The following is a 20170-nucleotide window of genomic DNA, read 5'->3' as shown; positions in this document are numbered from 1 at the left end:
ACGGGTTCCCATCTAATAGAAATTGTAATATCAAGTCTTGTCTACCAAGCGTGTAAAACCAGTTACAACAACATTCTATGCCGATATAAATATACCACCTGACTCCGTGACCTTCAGATACATCAAATTTATCTCTTCAGGTATACCTATCTGCCATCCTCTCTCCGGTTTCTTACAATGAACGACTAAACACCTTCGTGCCAAACTTCCATACCTCGTCGACAATGAGGTCAGTGCGGTTCTCTGTTCGCTTCTCCGACAGCACCACCAAGTCCGCATCCGCGCCATCGTCAAGACACCCCTTGACACCCTGTAGGCCTAACATAGCGGCCGGCGTCGATGTGACAGCCTTTAGGGCTTGAGGTATGGTTGCGCCAGACCAGCTGAGGAAGTTGGAAACACATTCGATTAGTGTTATTGAACTAGTAAATTACCTGTTAGCCACGTCATCATTTATCTGGGAGTATAGCAGTTAATTGTTACCTTCCAGCAATTCTATCGGTACCCTCTAGTATTAATTTATTGCCCTTCTTCACGATATGACTTGCGCTCTCGCCGTTGGTCCATTGATAAGCACCATCCGGCAGGCCGACCAGGTGCATGGAGTCGGTGACGAGGATGAACCCGTCGGGGTGGGCGTTGAAAGCAATCTTGATTGTTGTGGGATGTAAGTGCTCCCCGTCAGCGATGATGCCAAAATAGGGGCGAGGTAAGCTTTCTGCTAGGCCTAGGACGCCGAAGATACCGGGATTTCGGTGGTGTAGGGGTCGCATGGCGTTGAAAAGGTGTGTGATCATCGTCGCGCCAGCTGCCACGGCTGCCGACGCCTGTTCGTATGTGGCTTCCGAGTGTCCGATCGAGTAGATGATGCCTCGTTTTGTGAGTTCGGGGATGAGTTTCGTCATTTCCCCCCGCTCCGGTGCAGCAGTAACCATCTTTATCGGCGTGGGACGGAATGCATCTTCGTGATCAAGGTTCTCTGCTCCATAACATTCCTCCAGATCCGCAAAGGTCTCGGCTTCTCGTATTACATCCACATTGTGAACTCCATTTTTGGTTGGACTTAAGAACGGGCCTTCGCAATGGGCACCGAGAGATTCCGCTCCATCCTCTGCGATCTGTCGATATCCTGATGGTCCAAGATACGGCAGAACTCGCTGGTATAGTTCGCTCCGTTGACTTGTAATTGTAGGCACATACGATGTGACACCCGTTTTGACCATCTGTTTATTCAACTCCTTGACCTTCTTAGCGTATACGGCGGGTTCGAGAAGGGTTGAGAAGTTGAAACCGAAGGCTCCGTTGAGCTGGCACTCGATCATACCAGGAGATAGGATACGACCACGGAGGTTAATAACCTCATCTGGGACGATAAAATCATCGTAAAAAGCAGCTTGGCTTCTGATGATTTTTCCAGTGACGGAATTAACCCATAGGTCCTCATCTAGCAGTTTATCACCTTTCAAGATGCGGCAGTTGGTGAATTTGGTGATGCCATTTCGGCCATCCCTTGGTGTCGACTTAGGCGATGAGGGTAGGGAGTGAGGCATGATGAGTATTGGAAGATAAGCGAAGAAATTGGATATATATCACTTTGATATATTCTGTGTTATGTCTTATCGAGTAGTAGGACTATTGCCCCTCGAGCGAGTATTATTATCTCCATAAATGAGACAAGCTAGAAGATGGGAAATAACCCATACATATGTATTTATTTACTCATGATATCACAACGCATATCCGTCTACGCCGAAGGGTTGCCGATGTTGGGTCCGAAAACTCGGCGTATAGTGGGAGGCCAACTGGAAGGCAAGAACAGTGTCACTAACAGGGCCGACGACAGGTGAGGTCCCCTACTTTCACTTACACAATACCTAGACCAGTGGAGCCGGTCGGACATCAGTCTTGCGATTGTGACAGTCAAACCCAGTTTTGTGAATGGACTGATGCCAATTTACAGGCCAATGGTAGGAACATGTGACTAAAAAGACTGGTCAGCAACCTCCAGGCGTTTCTAGACCGAGGGGTTGGTTTCTAAGAGGGTGTGGCAATCTAGTTGACGAGAGGCTCTTGTGTGAGATGCTCGATACACTGTTACCATTTGTGGACGGTTGTCACTTATCGTTGGATCCTTTGGTTGAGCTTACAACTGTTACAGTAGATCAATCTATCTGTGACCATCCATTGTGAAGAAGCAAGAGGCAAGAGGCAAGAAAAAAATGGATCTTGAAATTCCTACATAGGATTCCCGTAGTACCTAGTGTAAGGTAACGTTGCGAAGTGGTGGGAAGGTTTCTAAAGGTCTAGAAAAGAGAAGCCCCGATAAGGTCAAAGTCACCGGATGAAGAGATTATGTATTTATTATATTTTAGGCACATACAGGTGAGAATAACAACTAAAATTTAAAGCGGGATAGCGCTGTTTCCCTAAAAATGGTCCTTCCAGCCCTCCCCAGATTTAGGTACCATGTACTCAGGTACTTATCCGTTTCAAGCGGCTCCAGGGGGTTTTATCGAGAATATGCCCCTAAATCCGCGGCTTATGCATGCTACCGCCTTATTCTGTATCTTAATTCTATACTACCACCTCACCACCTCTGTGAGCTGTAAGCTTGTAAGCTGTCAGTAACACACCACATTCTCATTATAGCGGATCTTATGGGTCTGTAGGTAGTTTGTAATCTATAGTCTATCATCGTCAATTCTTTTCTCTTCCTTTCTCATTCTCGCCAATCCGGCCGTACCGCGCGAGGGGCTACACACCACATCGGGTGTTTTGTCCGAGGCTCTACATACTCGCTCTACATACACCAATCTCATCAGCTTAACACTAACCCGTCTTGTGACTTTTGGTCTTCTCACTCTTTGTTACACTTGTTGTTGTTGTTGTTGGATGGAGATAACCCCGTGCTTATCTTCCGTGCTTACATCTTTTTAGTTCAGGGTGTCTTTGACTAGTATAGCATCAAGTTCAAGTTGTAACAATACCACCGCAAAATGACTAAGTCAGAAAGCGAACTCGACCCACTATGGCAGAATCTCGATTGGTACACTCCCTCTTCACCAAGAGCCTCATGGCTAAGCTTCGGCCGGGGCGATCCGGTTGCATGGCTAGAACACCTCGCTAATTCTCTCCTATAGGGCTATTGGTCAAATGTTGATCATGGGATGGGATGGCACAGAAGTAACGCCTCAAATCAGGAATCTCATTGAGAACCACCATTTAGGTTCAATCATATTGACAGCTAAGAATCTCAAATGTACTTTCATCTATAAGAGCCATATTAATACGTATGGAGTGTTATATAAAGAGGATGCTGACTTATATACAACATAGCTGCTGAGCAGACTGCTTCTCTAGTCCAAGAACTTCAGACAATAGCACACCAAGCAGGACACCCTCAACCATTATTAATTGCTGTTGATCAAGAAAATGGCGGCGTTAATAGTTTATTTGATGAAGACTATATCTGTCAGTTCCCTAGCGCGATGGGCGTCGCTGCTACGGGGAGCACAGAGCTGGCCTACAGCGTAGCAAGAGCTACAGCAACCGAAGTTTCTGCCGTCGGAGTCAATCTTATTCTCGGACCTGTTTTAGACGTCTTGACTAATGCTCGACACCAACCCCTCGGCGTTCGAGCCACCGGGGACGATCCTCAAGAGGCATCTCAGTTTTGTATTGCTGTCATCAACGGGTTTAAGGATGCTGGCGTAGCTACCTGCGGGAAGCATTTCCCGTCCTACGGGAATATTGATTTCCTCGGTTCTAGCTTAGACATGCCTATCATCACTCAAACTCTGGAAGAACTTAACCTCAGTGCTCTTATACCGTTTCGGAATGCTATAAGTGCTGGACGTTTAGACGCCATGTTTGTCGGTGGATGCGGGATCCAGAGTGCTGGAATGAATGTCATGCATGCTTGCCTATCAGACCAGGTTGTGGACGACCTCCTGAGAAACGAGCTGGGATTCAAAGGCGTCGCTATCTCAGAATGCCTTGAGATGCAGTCGCTTATACAAGAGTACGGAGTAAAAGGGGGAACTGTAATGGCTGTCGAAGCAGGTAATGATCTGGTGCTTCTATGCAGAGCACACGACGTACAACTAGAGGCCATCTCGGGTCTAAAATTAGGCGTTGAGAACGGTATTATATCGAAAGATCGGATCTATACTTCCCTCAAGCGAGTGTTGCGGATGAAGAGTGTATGCACGTCTTGGCAGAAGGCACTGAATCCGCCCGGATTGTCGTTACTATCCAAGATACATCCTACACATCTTGCACTCTCTCGGAAGGCCTACGATCAATCAATTGCAGTCGTACGAGACAAGGACAATCTACTTCCCCTTTCGCAGAGCTTACTCCAGGATGAAGAACTTTTACTACTAACGCCACTAGTCAAGCCTCTGCCAGCTTCGGCAGCTACTAAAAATATGTTGGAAAAGGGTAACAAAGCTCCCTCCCTGCACGAGAAATGGATTCACCAGGAGCGTGGAGCAATCATGAGTGGAGAAGGTGTCTTTCGAGAATTGGGTAGATCAATAGCTCGTATACGCAATGGCAAACTTCTTCACACATCATATACGGCGAATGGACTCAGACCAGGTTAGAGGAATCTTCGCCTCGACGTTGGAACTAAGCTAATAAATACACAGTACACGAGAACCTGATTAACAGAGCATCGGCGATAATTATAGTAACAGCTGATGCTAACCGGAATATGTACCAAACTGGATTCACAAAGCATGTAGCAATGATGTGCCATATGCTTCGTGGGACCGGCCAAAAGAAGTCGCTCATAGTGGTTGCGGTCAGTTCTCCATATGATTTCGCAATGGACAAATCCATCGGTACGTACGTCTGTACCTTTGATTTTACAGAAACGGCCATGGCTTCTCTCGTTCGTGCCTTGTACGGAGAGATAATCCCCCAGGGGTCGATGCCAGGAACCATGAGGAAGAGTAAGAAGGTTTCCAAGACAAGACAACAGTGGCTTGTTGAGAATTACGACCGCGAGCGAGATGCTTCTGCCTTGGAGGAGCTGCTAAGAACTCTGGCTCGCTCTAGTACACCGAGTCTTCCGTATCTCACGGCAGGAGCCCATTCGTTCGAATTGTTTAATACGCACATTGAGGAGGCACACTTTGTCGTGCGGAACAGCAGCACAAAAACATTGTACGGGTTTGTGGCCACGTACTACATGAAAGGTGTTGGTGCCATTGGCGCTCTTTTCGTCGACCCGGCGAAACGAAATGTATCGATTGGCAGGTCACTACATCGTCGTGCTTTGCGAGCGTTACTTCAGAAGCCAGGTGTGAAGACACTCCAACTTGGGCTTACATTTCCGGGAGTGTTTCCAGGAGTACCCGTCGATGAAAGCGGGAGTAACAAGAGCTGGTTTAACAACGTCGGTTGGGATACACAATTTCCGAAACGACTGACGAACATGGCCATCGAAGATCTCGGAGCTTGGACAGCACCAGAAGGCCTTTTACAAAGCATCCAGCGAGCAAGTCTTAGCTTTGACTTAATACACGGACTCGATAACGCCGAGTCGGTGTTAAACCATGTAGCAACACACGCAGGACCCGAGGTCGTGGAGCTTTATCGATTTGCACTACATGAAACGAATACAAGCGGAGTAGTCCGAGCCAAGAATTCAATGGATAACCTGTTAGGAACAGTTATCATCTGTACAGCAGGAAGTCGCTTGTCGACATATATCCCTCCACTTCACTCGACTAGCGGCGAAGATATTGGTGGCATTCTCGCTCCAATAGTGCCTTCTACAGCCCAGTCAAGGTTAATCCTGCAAGGGCTAGTATTTATGGGCGTAAGACAGAATAAGGCGCACAAGTCTGCAAAGAGTATGCTCAGTTGGGTAAGTAATCTTGAAAGTTGTATCAGGTATGACCATTACAGCTAATATGTCTAGGTTCTCGATGAAGCGTATGAGCCACTTGCGGCCATGGGCTTTGACGTCCAACAGACGTTCGACGAGATTACAAATTCGCCAGAAAACGTGAGTACCTAATCTATCCCACTTGAATCTTAAACCACGCTTGCTAATCTGGTAGATTTTATGTAGTGGTCTGACTTAAGTTGAACCAATACTCTTTTAGAACCGGTGTATGGGCTACCAACACTTGTGGTACCCCTTCCCACCTAGAGAAGCAGAAGTAGGTGGGGATCCGGTGTGTAATGCGTATAATGCGTTCTGTTCTAATAAGAGCTGCGAAACATGCCTCTCTCCTGTGATTTTATATGCAAAGCGAGCAAGCCGGAGTTTGGGGGCCTAGGGAGTACCTTTTATCCAATCACGAATTGTTTCCTAAAGCTTTTTCGAATCCTAAAACACATTTGGATATATTGAATTTGAGCCCCCGTCTCCGTTGCGGCCGTCCCTGTTTAAAAATAGAACCGCGGCGTAACTATGTATGTACAGGCACCGCCCTCCGGATTTCCCCCCCAATTGAGCTTTGATCTTCACGACGAATAGACAAGAAATGATAACAAGGCCGATAACACATTCTCTGCACTACAACGCGATCTAGCTCCAATATGTAAGAACGGATGTACATGCAAGAAAAAGCACCGAGGGTTTGGGTTGGAGGTAGGTAATTAATGACAGATGATTAGGTAGATAAAGTCTTTCGGCAATGTGATGATATATCTCCCCAGAAGCCAGGGGGGGGGGGCCGGTCTTGTCACCCCACCCAAATATTCTTTTTAACTCGTTCCAGAAGGTAGAAATTATATCTGCAGAATCTATGTCCGTAACGCTCCACTCTCCAAGACTGAGGAGAAACACCGATAAACCTTTAACGGTCTAGCACGTTTAGCACTATTCCATATTCCATATTCACAATATTAGAGATCCCGAAAACCCCTATCGAGCCCCAATTTAAGTATCATCCGGTCTATTACCCCAGAGCTTTGTCCAGTACTACACCAGGGGCACCAAGCACCAAGCACCAAGCACCAAGCACCAAGCACCAAGCCGCTTGCTGTAGGTATCGTGCTTACGCTTGTGCTTGTACCTAACGGGATAGCTTTTATTTGAACCTGGTCGTGAACAGACCAGCCACCTCCACCCCCTTGGTTCTTGGCTCAAAGCTATCACCTAATTGACTGTTTCGCGCCTCCACCTCCGTTGCGCTCTCTCCGTCGTGGATCACAAGTACATTGTTCTAACGTCCTAACTACAACATCTATCAGGTCGCTAATAACTTTACACCTTGACATTGCGACCACTCCACTTACTCCGGCGACGGTGAATGCTACTCGTGTCCTCCCACTTTTTAACACCGTCCGATTCGGTAATCAAGTCTACGTCAGCCTCAGCATAAGCACGAGCGTAAGCACAACCTCCGGCCGCAAAGGGTATTAGCCCTTTACGATGCTATGGCAACTTTCAACTCCATGCCGGCGCTGCAGTCAGGCGCCAGTCCAGGAGACGCCGCCATGGGATTAAATGCCATGTCAGGGTCCGGCCTAGGCATCGAGCCTTTCGAACCTGATCTCAACTTTGATGAGTCGATGCTGTAAGTCAAACCTAGTGATACATCTCACCGCTGCTATGATGATATATATATGTCCGTGTGGGCGATGGTCGTTATAAATCCAGGATATGAGCGGTTCGTGTAAGTAGCAATGCTAAGATCCAAGTAGCGAAAACGTCAATGGAAATTTACCTCCTTTACCTTTTACTCCCTCTTACGACTTCGAAACCTTCTCCACAACGTTCGAAGACCCCTTTAACTATTCGAAACCATACGAGGCCGCGCCGCATACCGAGGACTTCCACGATGAAGGGTCATCTCCGCAACAGCCGGATGATAAGCTTCTTAGCTTCTCTGCGACGGCCGCGAAAGCTACTCCCCTAGATGATGCGCTAGGCGCATATTCCGAAGTATCCATGTCGGCGGAGCTATATGGCATGTTCTTCGTTGCCGAAGATGTGTTCGGCGGCGACTCAAGCGGACGGCCTCTAGAGCTGACGTGTTACCGACGAAACTTATGGCAGTGTTCGGGACAGGTAACCATGCCGCGCCACTGCACGCAGGTCGTAAATGAGCAAGGCCGTGCTATACCTATTATAGAATTCTTCGCTTCGATATCTGCCAAGGAGAGCATTGAGGGGAAGTCCACCGAGATTATTTCTATCCCGTGGAAAAGTAGCAATCCAGCATTGGGCGAAGGGCAAGAAACCAAAGTGGCCAGCGCTCCGCCGAAGATTGCTCTCGACCTGACCGGCGGCCAGGAAGTCGACGGTCACCGGGTCAGCATACCGGTCTCCTGGAAGCGCTTACAATTCAAGAGCGCAACGGCAAACAATGGCCGACGAAAAGGACTACAGCAGCATTATGTGGTTCAGATCAGCCTCTTAGGAAAGATGAAGACAGGTGGAGAGCTTATGAAAATTGCAGAAATCCAAAGCGGTCCGGTCATTGTGCGAGGACGCAGCCCGCGAAATTTCGATAGCAGAAAGGACGTACCTCTAACCGGAGACAAAAAAGCTCCTAGTAATGGGGATCGAGCCCGAACTCATAGCGACGCAAGTACGGCGTCAAACTTAAAGATAGAGCGGACGGATTCTTCGCATGGATTACCTAACTATTCGTCGTCATCTCTAGGTAATACGACGCCTACGCCGTCCTGGGGGACCCCTTCAACACCTGCATATGGTGGGCAAGCAAATTCCCAGGCACATCCAGCCAAGAAGATAGCGCTCTCTCCAAACATAAACCGACCTCCCGTTCCGTCTTGGGGCAAGGAATTGGGTAAGATGCATGCGCTAGGCAGTCATACGAAAAACAATCCACCAGCTCCATCCGTACCGATCAATCTATCTCTATCCGAGGATGAACGAAGCCCAAATAATCGCTCTACCTCGGACTCACTCACCAGCCCGAGGCTGCACCGGACGTCCACAAGCCATGGCGCTGCCGGTAGCCCGATCGAAGAGGAGGAGGAATTATACGAATATTTCCCGCTAAGTGTAGATGATTGGTAAATACCACAGCCCAGCCGCCTTGCTTCCTTTCACCGACAAATAGTGTTAACAGTTCTATACAGGACACCTCTAGTGGACACCGTATATCGGCCTCATATAGTTCACCACATCGCGGTGCCACAAGAAATCAAAGCGCAACAGATTAGGAATAAGTCTAAGAGATATTTCTCGGCGGAATAACCAAACGAATATTTGCTCCCTCTTTGAGCAAGAATGTAGACGGACAACTAAAGAAATTATTTAGCAAAGAACAGTTTGGAGTGAGTAACAGCATTCTAATCGGGGTAACCAAGCGAAGCGCTCTGACGATTATGGCATGACGCATCTGGGCGTTTTTTTTGTTTCGAGAGATTACCTTATTTGTACTATGAGCGTATATTCGTTCCGAAATACCATGCTTCAATACGTGTATGTAGTATAGCGGGGACTACCGGAGTCATCGTGTTTTATTTACTGCCCTCTTTGGCTCTTTGGCTCTTTGGCTCTCTAAGGGATACCAGCCGAGCATACAAAATTAGCTTCAACAATATACCCCTTTGATGATATATATATCATACGTTTACCTTGTTCGTAGGCTTCTGTGGGGATTTACAAAATAAAGAGATATTAGTTGTCATATTGAATTAGTCTAGACTAAATTAATTTGGAGGAATATAGGTTTAGTTCTTTTGAGTATTTTATAGTGACTAATTGTTTTAATGGGCTACTAGTTGTTAGCCGCTTCAAATAGCTAGCCATATATCATATCAACTAATATACATCCAACCAATATACGTCATGATTCGTTTGCGGGTGATGATATCTCTCTTAATTATGCTATGTAGCCAGCCGTAAACGCCTTCTAGTATACCCGACTCAAAACCTCATTTGCTTATTTACTTGATCGCTCGCTTGACCAACCCAAACACCACATGCCATCCTCCTAGTGATGACTAGACAGTTCAAGCACTCTGTGCTTTCCGCTCTTGCTTCTTCCCCGGAGAAAATGCATAGACAGGCCTTTTCAGAGAAAACAGGACATGACAATAAAAACACGCAGATGCAATATTTACAGTATAGATGGCGTTCGTATTATCATTGGGATTTCCAACTATTATGTTTCGACGGCCGTGGCACACGCGAGCGCAACCGCAGCTCCAATGATGGAACTCTCGACTGTCGGGACTAAGTCCACGGACCCGACGTGCTCGCTATGCGAGACTAAATCGTCGATATATTGTTGGCACGTAGCGCGATACTGCGGGTAGTGCTCGATGACGGAGCCATTGAAAGCTACTTTTGTGCTGACCTCGACCTCCTTCAACTCCTCATCGACGGAAGGTGACGGTAGGGCTACGGCGCTATCGTTCGAGGGTGTGGGTTTAGGGGATGCCGTGGCGAGTTCGGCTTCCGTCTCGTGTCGTAGCTCCCAGAGCGAGAACACGGACGCGGCTAAGAGGGCGGCGGATCGTCGTGATATATATGTTGCGAGGGTGCGGATTGCAGTTATGTCGGAGAGGGTAGGCAATGTGGTGGAGGGGTGATGTGTTGTAAATTGTAATATGGCTTTGTCGAGACTAGGTGACGTATCCCTAAGTGTATATGTTAATTTGGCTTGGCATGTTATGTTGACCAGGCTCGTCACGTGGGACTTACTCTTCGATTTTTGACAGTAACTCTGTGTCCAGGGAGTACGGCTTCTCTAGGGATGGTGGTAACTGACCACCCAATAGTCCGACGGTCTCGACGGCTTCGACTATAGCGAGTCGACAGATCTCTCCGAGGTAGTAACCGCTAAGTAAGTGCTCGAGTGGCTGAAATTCGGGTCGCGGGTGGGCAGCACTCAGGAGTTTGTCCCACCGTGTTAAGGGTAGGATATCCTTCCCGAACATTCCTAGTTCCGTGTTCACGATAACGTGGCTTGCAGACTCGAACCAACCATCTGGGCGTTTCCCGTATTTAGACCGGCTGAACGCCGACACCGGCAGGTGGACTGCGATGTTAGTGCCAGTTCCTAGTATCAGGCCGAACCGCGTCGAGGCGTAGATGTAGGCCTGAGATAATAACGTCGCCGTGCTGTCGTTTACGATTGCTTCAAGTTGAACATTAAGGCCTCGCTTCTTGCAGGCGAATTTGATGATCTCGCCTAAGTCCTGGCCAAGTAGGCCACTAGTAGCTAAGAAACCTTTACCCATGCCAAGCAGAAGGCCACCACCCATTGATACTTGTCTTATAGCAAATTGTTAGCACTAATATATATCGAGACTAAAAAAAGGTATACGTACTCTACGGGGAAACTCCAGGCGAGGCCCATTGGTATTACATCCTGATCATGTGAGATATCTTTTTGGATTACCTCGTAGATCCGAGCTGCCATCCAGTCGAAGAAACTCATTCCCTCGAGCTTCTTAACTTCTGGTGTAATCTTGAAGCTAACCATCCGAACAATCTCGCTCTCCCTCCCAGTTGTTTCACGGCCCCTTAGTTCCACCAGCGCAACCCTTAGTGTCGAACCTCCGACATCGAGAGCAAGATATTGGCCTCGTTCTTTTCCAGTCGGAAGGAGGTGGTTGAACGACGGAAGCATGCATTCCGCATGGGTATGCAATCGTTCCCGAAACTGATGTTTAAGGTCTGACGAATACCTGCTTAGTCCGTCCCCATCAATGGGACCTAAAAAGAGCTTCTCTGCCTCCTCTAAGAATTGCTCGAGAGTCCTCGACGGGTATATCTTTCCGTCGACATTGTGTTCCTTCAAAGCCCTTGGGCTGACCCAAAACGCAAGGAGGGCCTGTAAGAAGGACCTCCCGCGCAGAAACGACTTCAGAGCCGCCAATAGCGATTTTTTCAACGTAGTCATTGCAGAAGTGAGTGGCTGCATGACAACGTACGGGTTTGCGGATCCAGTTGGGGATAAATATATGTCATGAAGGTAACATGGGCGGACGTGGTGGGAAAGAAAAAAAAGAGGCAGCTGATATCCAAAGACGAGATGTCGGTCTCGCCTTCAAGCAGCATTCGTCATGTTCCAGTAGAAACAGGCAATTAGAGACAAGAGAGTGAAATATTTCCTTAGGGCCGCGTCAGGGCTCGTATAGGCGGGAAAAGGCTAGAGCGGCAGAAATGAAACCTGCCGGTCAAATTCGAAGTTAACGAGGTGACCCCGTTGGTTGGATCTGGTAATGTACGATCCCAGGAGAAAGTAAAGAATAAAGAGCCAAGACACTGGGTTTGAGAGTACGGGGGGGGGGTTCTGGTAAGACCTAATGGGTTACAGCACGAACGAACGGGTACAATAGTAGCGAATGGCAGCTAAACCTTAACAGAGATTGATACGAGGAAATAATGGTTACGCTCGAGACGGGAGTATGTAGTATGTCGAGATAGACATATGAAGTGAGCTAAGAGGGACTCAACCTTAAAACACGCACACACACACACTCCCCCTGATTGAACGTAGCTCTAGGTATGCTTGTAAAGAAAGCCCCAGGTCCTGCTACCACCCAACACGAAAAGGAAGAATGATACAACAACAACATAAACATGGACAATAACTAAGGACGATAATAGTAGCAGTAGACGCCCCGGCGATATGGGATAGGGCGGGACGGGATGCTAAGAAAGTGGACCGCAGGCAGATCCAGCGCCACTGTGTCCTAGACTGGGCAGGTGACTTTGAGATGCTGGTGTGATATTATGGGATCTTGGTGATATTGCGGGTTACTTCTGCTTGCCTAGCTCGGTGGTACTCACGTAGCAGCTATAATACTAGTCGAAGCAACGAGCGCGCAGGCACATAACATACTGCATACATACCATACTAAGTAGTACATACATAGATAGGAATGGCTGGGCTGGTGTGGGTTTTTCTGTGATAGGTAACAACGAACAACGATAGTAAGAGAGTAAGTAGGATGCTTCAGCGCAGAACGGAATATAACCAGGGTCTAGGCTCGAACAGTGCAACCAATGAGCTGACGAGATCAGGAAGGACAAGAAGGAGACGATACAGAGGAGGAGGAGGAGGAACCATAACCGTACACATTGTCTCACCTTGGTGGTGGTGGCTGTTGTTATTGTGCATATCTGCCATTTTGGGTCAATGTTTCTAGATGTAACGTTGTAGGCTCTAGAATTCTGTTGTGAACTTTCCTAACCTTCCAGGTCCAAGTTCCCAATTAGTGAATTAGTGAATTAATGATCCATATTTAAAGGAGCAGGGATCACTCTCCCATGCACGAGCCACATGGCGCTTGCATGATACCGAGCCGTCTAACTTACACAGCTTTCTCCCTATTATCTCCATTATACTGCTGTGTGAAAATTTCTGAGGCCTACGAATAAGGCACTCGAACACTTAGGCAGGCACTTACATAGTAGGTTAGTATAGACCTACGGGTGTGGCTTCGAGAGAGACATCCAATGGTCTACCCTTACAGGGGTTTCCCATCTTCGTCGAGCTAATCATGCAAATTCATCTCCTAGATTCATCTATTTTTCAATTCCTTCAAACTTAGCCGACAATGTCCTGGGAAAAGATTAATTGTATTCCCGGTAGTGCTCTGCTTGGCCAGGCCAGATATTTTGATTTTTCCTAATCTAGCCCTGCGGCTCTCATAGAAAAATATTAAAAAAGAAAACAAACGTTATACATATTCGTCGCTCCATGCCGTTGACCTAAGGCTGAAGAGAACGAATAGGGACCAATCCCTCCTAGCTTGGCTTTGTGGCCCCCACTACCCGAGAACATGATGTTAAAATTGCATTGGCTCAAGTGTCAGAGGCTCGTCAAAAAAGACTTCCTCTTTGGTAGCTTTTCGGCTTACCAGCATTATCATGCTTTCTTACATTACCCCCCCTTCGCGATCACTATGCGAAGACAAGATCTCCAGGGATGGAGCATGTAAACCATCATGTATTATCTTGTCTATCAAACTACCTGATATTGACTTTATGGTTGGTCAGGACTTGCGACTCACAGTGTCCGAAGCAACCAACCAGATGGTCCGGAGCACCACATGACCTAAAACAGTTGATGGACAGGTTACTACAACGTTCAACGAGCCTCCCTAGTCACAAGCGCAAGTTCGCTATCGTCACGGTGGAGAACGGACCAATCCGGGCCAACGTTCCATCACCGACCGTAGGGTCCGATGCTATCCCGCTGAGGCTTTTCCCATCGTGGGCCATTGCCACTATGAGGCTGTTGCTCATAATGAATGTAAAACCTGTACTACTCAAGGCTTTCATCTCTTTCTATTTCCTTAGAAAGGTTTGCAGAAACTACGACTGTGTCTTCTTACTCCAGTTTCAGCTCTTACTAGCTATCACATCACTTATAACATAATTTTTCGGTTTCAATATCTCTCAAAATGAGGCTTATCATCCGCGATGACTCGGACACTGCTAGCTCCTATGTAGCTAATTACATCATGAACAGAATCCGACACTTCAATCCCACACCTTCACATCCCTTCGTACTTGGCCTCCCTACAGGTTCGAGTCCTCTTGGTGTATACAAGATATTAGTCGAGCAGTACAAGGCCGGAAACGTAGGTAATCTCTAGCTTAGGATATCCGAGCGGGGGCTGACTAGAAGGTGTTAGATCTCCTTCGAAAATGTTGTTACCTTCAACATGGTATGGAATAACCTCATCCATTCCCCAAATATCTAATGTGCTAAATGTCCTCAAAATAGGACGAGTACGTCGGTATTCCTCGAGACCATCCAGAGAGTTACCACTCATTCATGTGGAAACATTTCTTCTCTCACGTCAACGTGAACCCAAATAACGTCAACATCCTCAACGGTAACGCTCCAAATCTAGAGGCAGAATGCGTTGAGTATGAGGCCAAAATCAAGCGTGTCGGAGGCATTGACTTGTTCTTGGGCGGAATCGGAGAAGATGGACACATTGCCTTCAACGAACCAGGCTCTAGTTTAGCCTCGAGAACTCGTGTCAAGACACTAGCCTACGATACTATTCTTGCTAATTCCCGTTTCTTTGGCAATGATATCGCCAAGGTCCCTAAGATGGCCTTAACAGTTGGTGTCCAGACTGTTCTCGAGGCCCGAGAGGTTGTCGTCATTATCCTCGGCGCCCGCAAAGCTCTCGCTCTACAAAAATGCATCGAGCAAGGTGTCAATCACATGTGGACCCTTTCAAGTCTCCAGTTACATCCTCACCCCATGATAGTTTGCGATGAGGACGCCACATTAGAATTACAAGTTAAGACTGTTAAGGTAAGCATACACGAGAGATGCAATCTATAACCCGTTAGCTAAATGCCGCCGTAGTATTTCAAGAGTATCGAGCAAGTTGCAAGACAACAAGGATTCGAGCAAATTCTACCCTCGAGCATTCGAACAGGGCCGGGACCAGTTCCCAAGACCGTGATCGAAGAGGTTCAGTCCCCCACCATTCTAGCACCTCAACCCATGACCTCTCGTCTCCTGCTTGCAACACCGGCTGCTGAGTACCCCATCCGATCAGTGTCTCCGGATCTTGTACCGGACCGAATGGCAGATCGTGTCGGAATACCCGATATTTCGAGAAGATTAACACCCCAACCCGAGCACCAGCAACGAGTAGCTAGCGTCGGGGCGTAAGTTGACGTCTTTAAGTAGAACGGTAGGCGTGTAAAGGTATTACACTGTAGTATTTGGACTTGAATGAATGATCTTTTCGTGAAAATTGGATCATTGGGCTGGGATAAATCAAGGAGCTACGCTAGATAATTAACAACACATGCGACGTAGAAGAGGCTAGACCACTTACCAGATATGATTAGGTTAAGTAGATTGAGTTTGATTCTACCTGTTAAGGCGGTGCTTCTATACTTGCCTCTACGGTAATTGTTTTACAGCATAAGACTCAGATATGTATATATGTATAGCATACGTTATTTTAGATGTTAGATACCCAAATAAAGATATATCTTTATTGTGTTAGCTTCCAAAAATCTTCATCAGTATATTTCTTGGTGTTTTACATTGCCTACTTTCAGAATGTCAGTTAACTAGGTAACTAAGGTACTGTGGTTCACCCGCAACACTTACACACATTCATATCTGCAGCTTAGCCGAAGCTATTGAAGGTGAAGGTGGTGTATAAGCAAGTATTTATATGTCTCATAATTTTATTAACGACGAGTCACCAGACGATTTAATAGGGTGCGCGACTCGTCATACCAGACAAAAGGGGGCGTAGATCTCCCGTAGCCCCCCGCCATACGAACATGTCCACGAACGTGTTCATGTTGGGGTAGTTAGAATCCCCGCAAAGCTTATCTACTATGTATATTTTCTCCATGACCTTTCTCCATGACCTTTCTCCATGGGTGTATTGGAAGACGTACTACTACTACAAAAAAAAAAAAAAAAAAAAAAAAAAAAAAAAAAAACCCTTTCAAGGTGGCGCTTCAGAGCTTCCTATTTCGAGACCGTCAATGGTAAGCTATATTCAGTATGAAAACCATCCAATAATAAATCATTCGGCGAAGCCTTGTGTAAAGTTGCGTCCGATGTTTTATTACTTTATTGGAAAATACAGGATTGCTTCTGACATGGCTAAAATTGGCATAGACGAGAGCTGACATAGCCTCCGCTCAGATACCCAATACATACATAAGTGGCCACCAAAGCGAGGGGGACCTGCAGATACAATTTATTTACTTTCAGAACCCTTTGGGGAGTAGATCATCATTGGCCAAGGAAACTATGTAACAAGGGGAATCTCGAAATAGTACTAGTAGATGCCTATGGGAAATGCCATGGTCTAACTTATTATACATACTGATACCTGGTTTAACCCCGCGCATTTCTCTAGGTTAGTGACCTGCCTTATCCTCCTATCCTGCCTATCTACTAGGTATCCATGTAGAAGATATTCGCTTGGCGGGAAGGCCTAGGGACCGCTATTGAGATTAAACCCGATCCAATCGCGTGTCCTACCATTCATGATTACTACCTGGGGCGCATGTGATGTTGTGTGTCCCTGTTTATTATGTCCCATTGCCCTCGATTTCAGCTCATGATGTCACACACCACGCTTGTTTATATATGCACTAGCACAGTATATGGCCCTCATCCCTCATCTGCCCGGCATCTACGGTAGCCGGATGCAGACGCAGGGCCCGTTACAAGGTTTCCATTGGGAAGCTGTTCAATACGGTTGGACTGTTCCCAGGTCTGTCTTCTTGTTTGTACGCATATCTACGTAGTTATCTCTGTTGACGTTGCATCCTAGACGGGGAAAGGAACCGAGGCTAGACATGTTCTACAAGCTATCTCGTGTCTCTTTCCTTTTTGGTCGATGAATAAAAGCAACTAGATCGGCAATAGCGAGATAGGAAGAGTTATGAGGTTGAATTTTGTTGCTTGGAAATAGGAGCGGTTGGCCATAGAAGCAGTCAAACACCAAAATCCGCAACCATGGCTCCAGCGTATGCCTCTAGCCGCCGAGCATCAGGAAGGCCAGTACTAACCTTTCTCTCCGTATTTTCCATTTTTATCCTGGGGACATTCCTCGCAACAAAGTTCGGTTCTGCACCACGGCAGCACAGTTTCGAATTTCGGCATACGGCAAACTCACAAGCGGCCGATACGAACACTCCGTGGGAATCCAAAGCTAGGGCAGACGGAAAGGGAGACAAATATCTGATTGGAGTTGGGAAAGCCGACATAACTGGGCCTGTGGTAGAAATTAACTTCGCGGGTTACGCCGACCTCTCTCAGACTGGTACCGGGCTCCGACAGCGTATCTATTCGCGAGCGTTTATAATCGGAGATGTTAATAATCCGGATGATCGATTCGCATACTTGGTTCTTGACACGCAATCTGGTGATACGGCTGTGCGCTTCGGTATTCTAGATGGCCTCGCTGCGCTTGGTGATGACTTCGCCGTATATGGGAAGGGCAACGTCGCGGTGACAGGGACGCACGCTCATTCCGGACCTGGTGCGTGGTTTAACTATCTGCTACCGCAGGTAACCAGTCTAGGCTTCGATAAGCAGAGTTACCAAGCCATTGTTGATGGCGCTGTCTTATCGATCAAGAGAGCCCACGAATCTTTGACTGAGGTAGGCAAAGAAATAAGTAAGACTAAGATCTAGTACTAATATTTTATGCTTAGGGATACCTCGACTTCGGTATGGATAAAATACTTACGTAGGACTCTTCTAATAATATCAATAGGGGCGGTGAATATTACAGATGGTAACCTTAGTCGGAGTATATACGCATATTTAGCTAACCCTGCCGAGGAACGAGCTCAATATGAGGACGATGTTGATAAAGAAATGACCGTCCTTAAGTTCCAGCGGGCGTCTGACGGCAAAAACATCGGTATTCTGACGTGGTATCCTGTCCACGGAACATCGATTTATCAAAATAGCACCCACGTGGCTGGCGATAACAAAGGAGTAGCAGAAGTTATGTTCGAGAAAGCTATGGAAAGCGAAGACTCAGCGGCTAGCGGTTTTGTCGCTGGCTTTTCTCAAGCGAATGTCGGAGATACAACTCCTAACACACTTGGCGCATGGTAAGCCTGCCTTATCTCGTAACAAAGCAATAGGAGGTAATAACATGTATTATCAGGTGTGATGACGGATCAGGTCAGCAGTGTAGCTTAGAGAACAGCACTTGCGCAGACGGTAAATCACAACACTGTCACGGCCGAGGGCCTCTCTTTGATAAGCTTGATCTCGGGATTGCGAGTTGCTACGAGATCGGGAAGCGCCAATACGATGGTGCTAGGTCGGTCTATGTAAGATGAATATCCACTCCGTCAATATCTAGTCACAGCTCATCTCGTATTAGGACTCGTTCGGTTCGTCCGGCACCTCTATTGTTGGATCGACGGTTAAAGCTTTCCACTTCTACCACGACATGAGCTTTTGGAAATTCCAGCTAGAAAACGGAACTGAAGTCCAGACGTGTCCGGCTGCGCTAGGTTATTCTTTCGCTGCCGGGACGTCGGACGGCCCTGGCGCTTTTGACTTTACGCAGGGCGATTCCGGTGAGCCGAGTGCCAGCCCCGTCTGGGAGGTTATCAAGAGTCTACTCCGCGCGCCATCACCCCAGCAGCAAGCTTGTCAGAATCCCAAGCCTGTCCTCCTCGATGTAGGCGAGATGTCCGAGCCATACCCGTGGAGTCCCAATATCATCGACGTCCAGCTACTTCGAGTTGGTCAATTCGTCATAATCGTAAGTCCTGGCGAAGCGACCACCATGGCTGGACGTAGATGGCGCGCCGCTGTCAAGGCTGCCGCTGCTGACATCGTAGATACTGAGCCGAAGGTTATACTTGGCGGACCTGCCAACACCTATGCGCATTACCTAACTACGCCGGAGGAGTATGGCATCCAACGCTACGAGGGAGCTAGCACGCTTTTCGGCCAGTGGGAGCTTCCCGCGTATATAAATCTTACCGTTAGCAATATCCGGTACCTAGCCCCTGACTCGTCGAGCTCGCCAGACCCTGGGCCGACGCCACCAGATAACCGCAACAGTAGCATTAGTTTCATCACGGGCGTCGTGCAGGATAACGCGCCGCTAGGCAAGTCGTTCGGCGACGTTATCTCGCAACCCGCGGAGAAATATGCGCGCGGCGCTGTCGTTAACGCGACCTTCGTCGGCGCGAACCCGCGCAATAACTTACGACTCGATGGCACGTTTACGGCTGTCGAGAAGCAGGATGGAGGCTCTTGGACACAAGTTCGGGACGACTCGGACTGGTCTCTAGTATATACATGGAAGCGGACCGACACTGTGCTGGGGTACAGCGAGGTTACTGTCAGCTGGGAGACGGAACCGGATGCTGAAGCGGGGACGTATAGGATAAAGTATTACGGTGATAGCAAAGCTTTAATCGGTGGGGCTATTACGGCTTTTGATGGGACGAGCAATACTTTTACACTTACGTGAAGGTAACTGGATGTTGTCTAGGGAGTTGGTTAAAGTAATTATAATCATTGGTTATGTAGGTATAATAAGCTATAGGGTAATCATGAATACATCTTGTTGATGCTACATTGATACCTAACCTGGCCTCTTTTGATTGTGGTTGAAGTATGTAATTGTTACTCGTAGGATCAAAATTTCGTATATTGTCGAGAAATAGTAGCTCACCGAGGTCATGTAAGCTTTTATAGATGATATTTAAGCTAGTGGTCCT

General features: G+C 47.4%; 6 protein-coding genes across 6 annotated transcripts; 4 read left to right on the top strand and 2 right to left on the bottom strand.

Moving 5' to 3' along the window:
- Nucleotides 1-172: 172 nt before the first annotated feature.
- Nucleotides 173-1550, bottom strand: GL218_07288 (putative N-acetylglucosamine-6-phosphate deacetylase; the record flags this gene model as incomplete). The annotated part of the gene is made up of 2 exons (XM_033584037.1): nt 173-422; nt 484-1550. The coding sequence occupies 2 exons, from the start codon at nt 1548-1550 to the stop codon at nt 173-175; spliced, it is 1317 nt and encodes a 438-aa protein (XP_033432418.1).
- Nucleotides 1551-2996: 1446 nt separating this feature from the next.
- Nucleotides 2997-6098, top strand: GL218_07287 (Beta-hexosaminidase; the record flags this gene model as incomplete). Its single annotated transcript, XM_033584036.1, has 6 exons — nt 2997-3046; nt 3141-3259; nt 3337-4602; nt 4653-5878; nt 5933-6019; nt 6075-6098. 6 exons carry the CDS (start codon nt 2997-2999, stop codon nt 6096-6098), a joined length of 2772 nt encoding a protein of 923 aa, XP_033432414.1.
- A 1303-nt stretch (nt 6099-7401) lies between these two features.
- GL218_07286 (Protein pacG) lies at nt 7402-9193 on the top strand (the record flags this gene model as incomplete). Its single annotated transcript, XM_033584035.1, has 3 exons — nt 7402-7541; nt 7669-9009; nt 9076-9193. 3 exons carry the CDS (start codon nt 7402-7404, stop codon nt 9191-9193), a joined length of 1599 nt encoding a protein of 532 aa, XP_033432415.1.
- Nucleotides 9194-10106: 913 nt separating this feature from the next.
- On the bottom strand, nt 10107-11873 carry GL218_07285 (Hexokinase-1; the record flags this gene model as incomplete). The annotated part of the gene is made up of 3 exons (XM_033584034.1): nt 10107-10584; nt 10649-11221; nt 11278-11873. 3 exons carry the CDS (start codon nt 11871-11873, stop codon nt 10107-10109), a joined length of 1647 nt encoding a protein of 548 aa, XP_033432581.1.
- A 2491-nt stretch (nt 11874-14364) lies between these two features.
- On the top strand, nt 14365-15602 carry GL218_07284 (Glucosamine-6-phosphate isomerase 1; the record flags this gene model as incomplete). Its single annotated transcript, XM_033584033.1, has 4 exons — nt 14365-14544; nt 14599-14631; nt 14691-15236; nt 15291-15602. The coding sequence occupies 4 exons, from the start codon at nt 14365-14367 to the stop codon at nt 15600-15602; spliced, it is 1071 nt and encodes a 356-aa protein (XP_033432416.1).
- Nucleotides 15603-17426: 1824 nt separating this feature from the next.
- GL218_07283 (Neutral ceramidase) lies at nt 17427-19920 on the top strand (the record flags this gene model as incomplete). The annotated part of the gene is made up of 5 exons (XM_033584032.1): nt 17427-18074; nt 18128-18143; nt 18190-18535; nt 18592-18760; nt 18814-19920. 5 exons carry the CDS (start codon nt 17427-17429, stop codon nt 19918-19920), a joined length of 2286 nt encoding a protein of 761 aa, XP_033432410.1.
- Nucleotides 19921-20170: the final 250 nt, after the last annotated feature.

Source organism: Daldinia childiae (assembly GCF_008694065.1).
Source record: "Daldinia childiae strain JS-1345 chromosome Unknown Scaffold9, whole genome shotgun sequence".
Classification (NCBI taxonomy): domain Eukaryota; kingdom Fungi; phylum Ascomycota; class Sordariomycetes; order Xylariales; family Hypoxylaceae; genus Daldinia; species Daldinia childiae.
The sequence above is the reverse complement of the archived record's forward strand: the minus strand, read 5'-3'. Positions and strand labels throughout refer to the sequence as shown.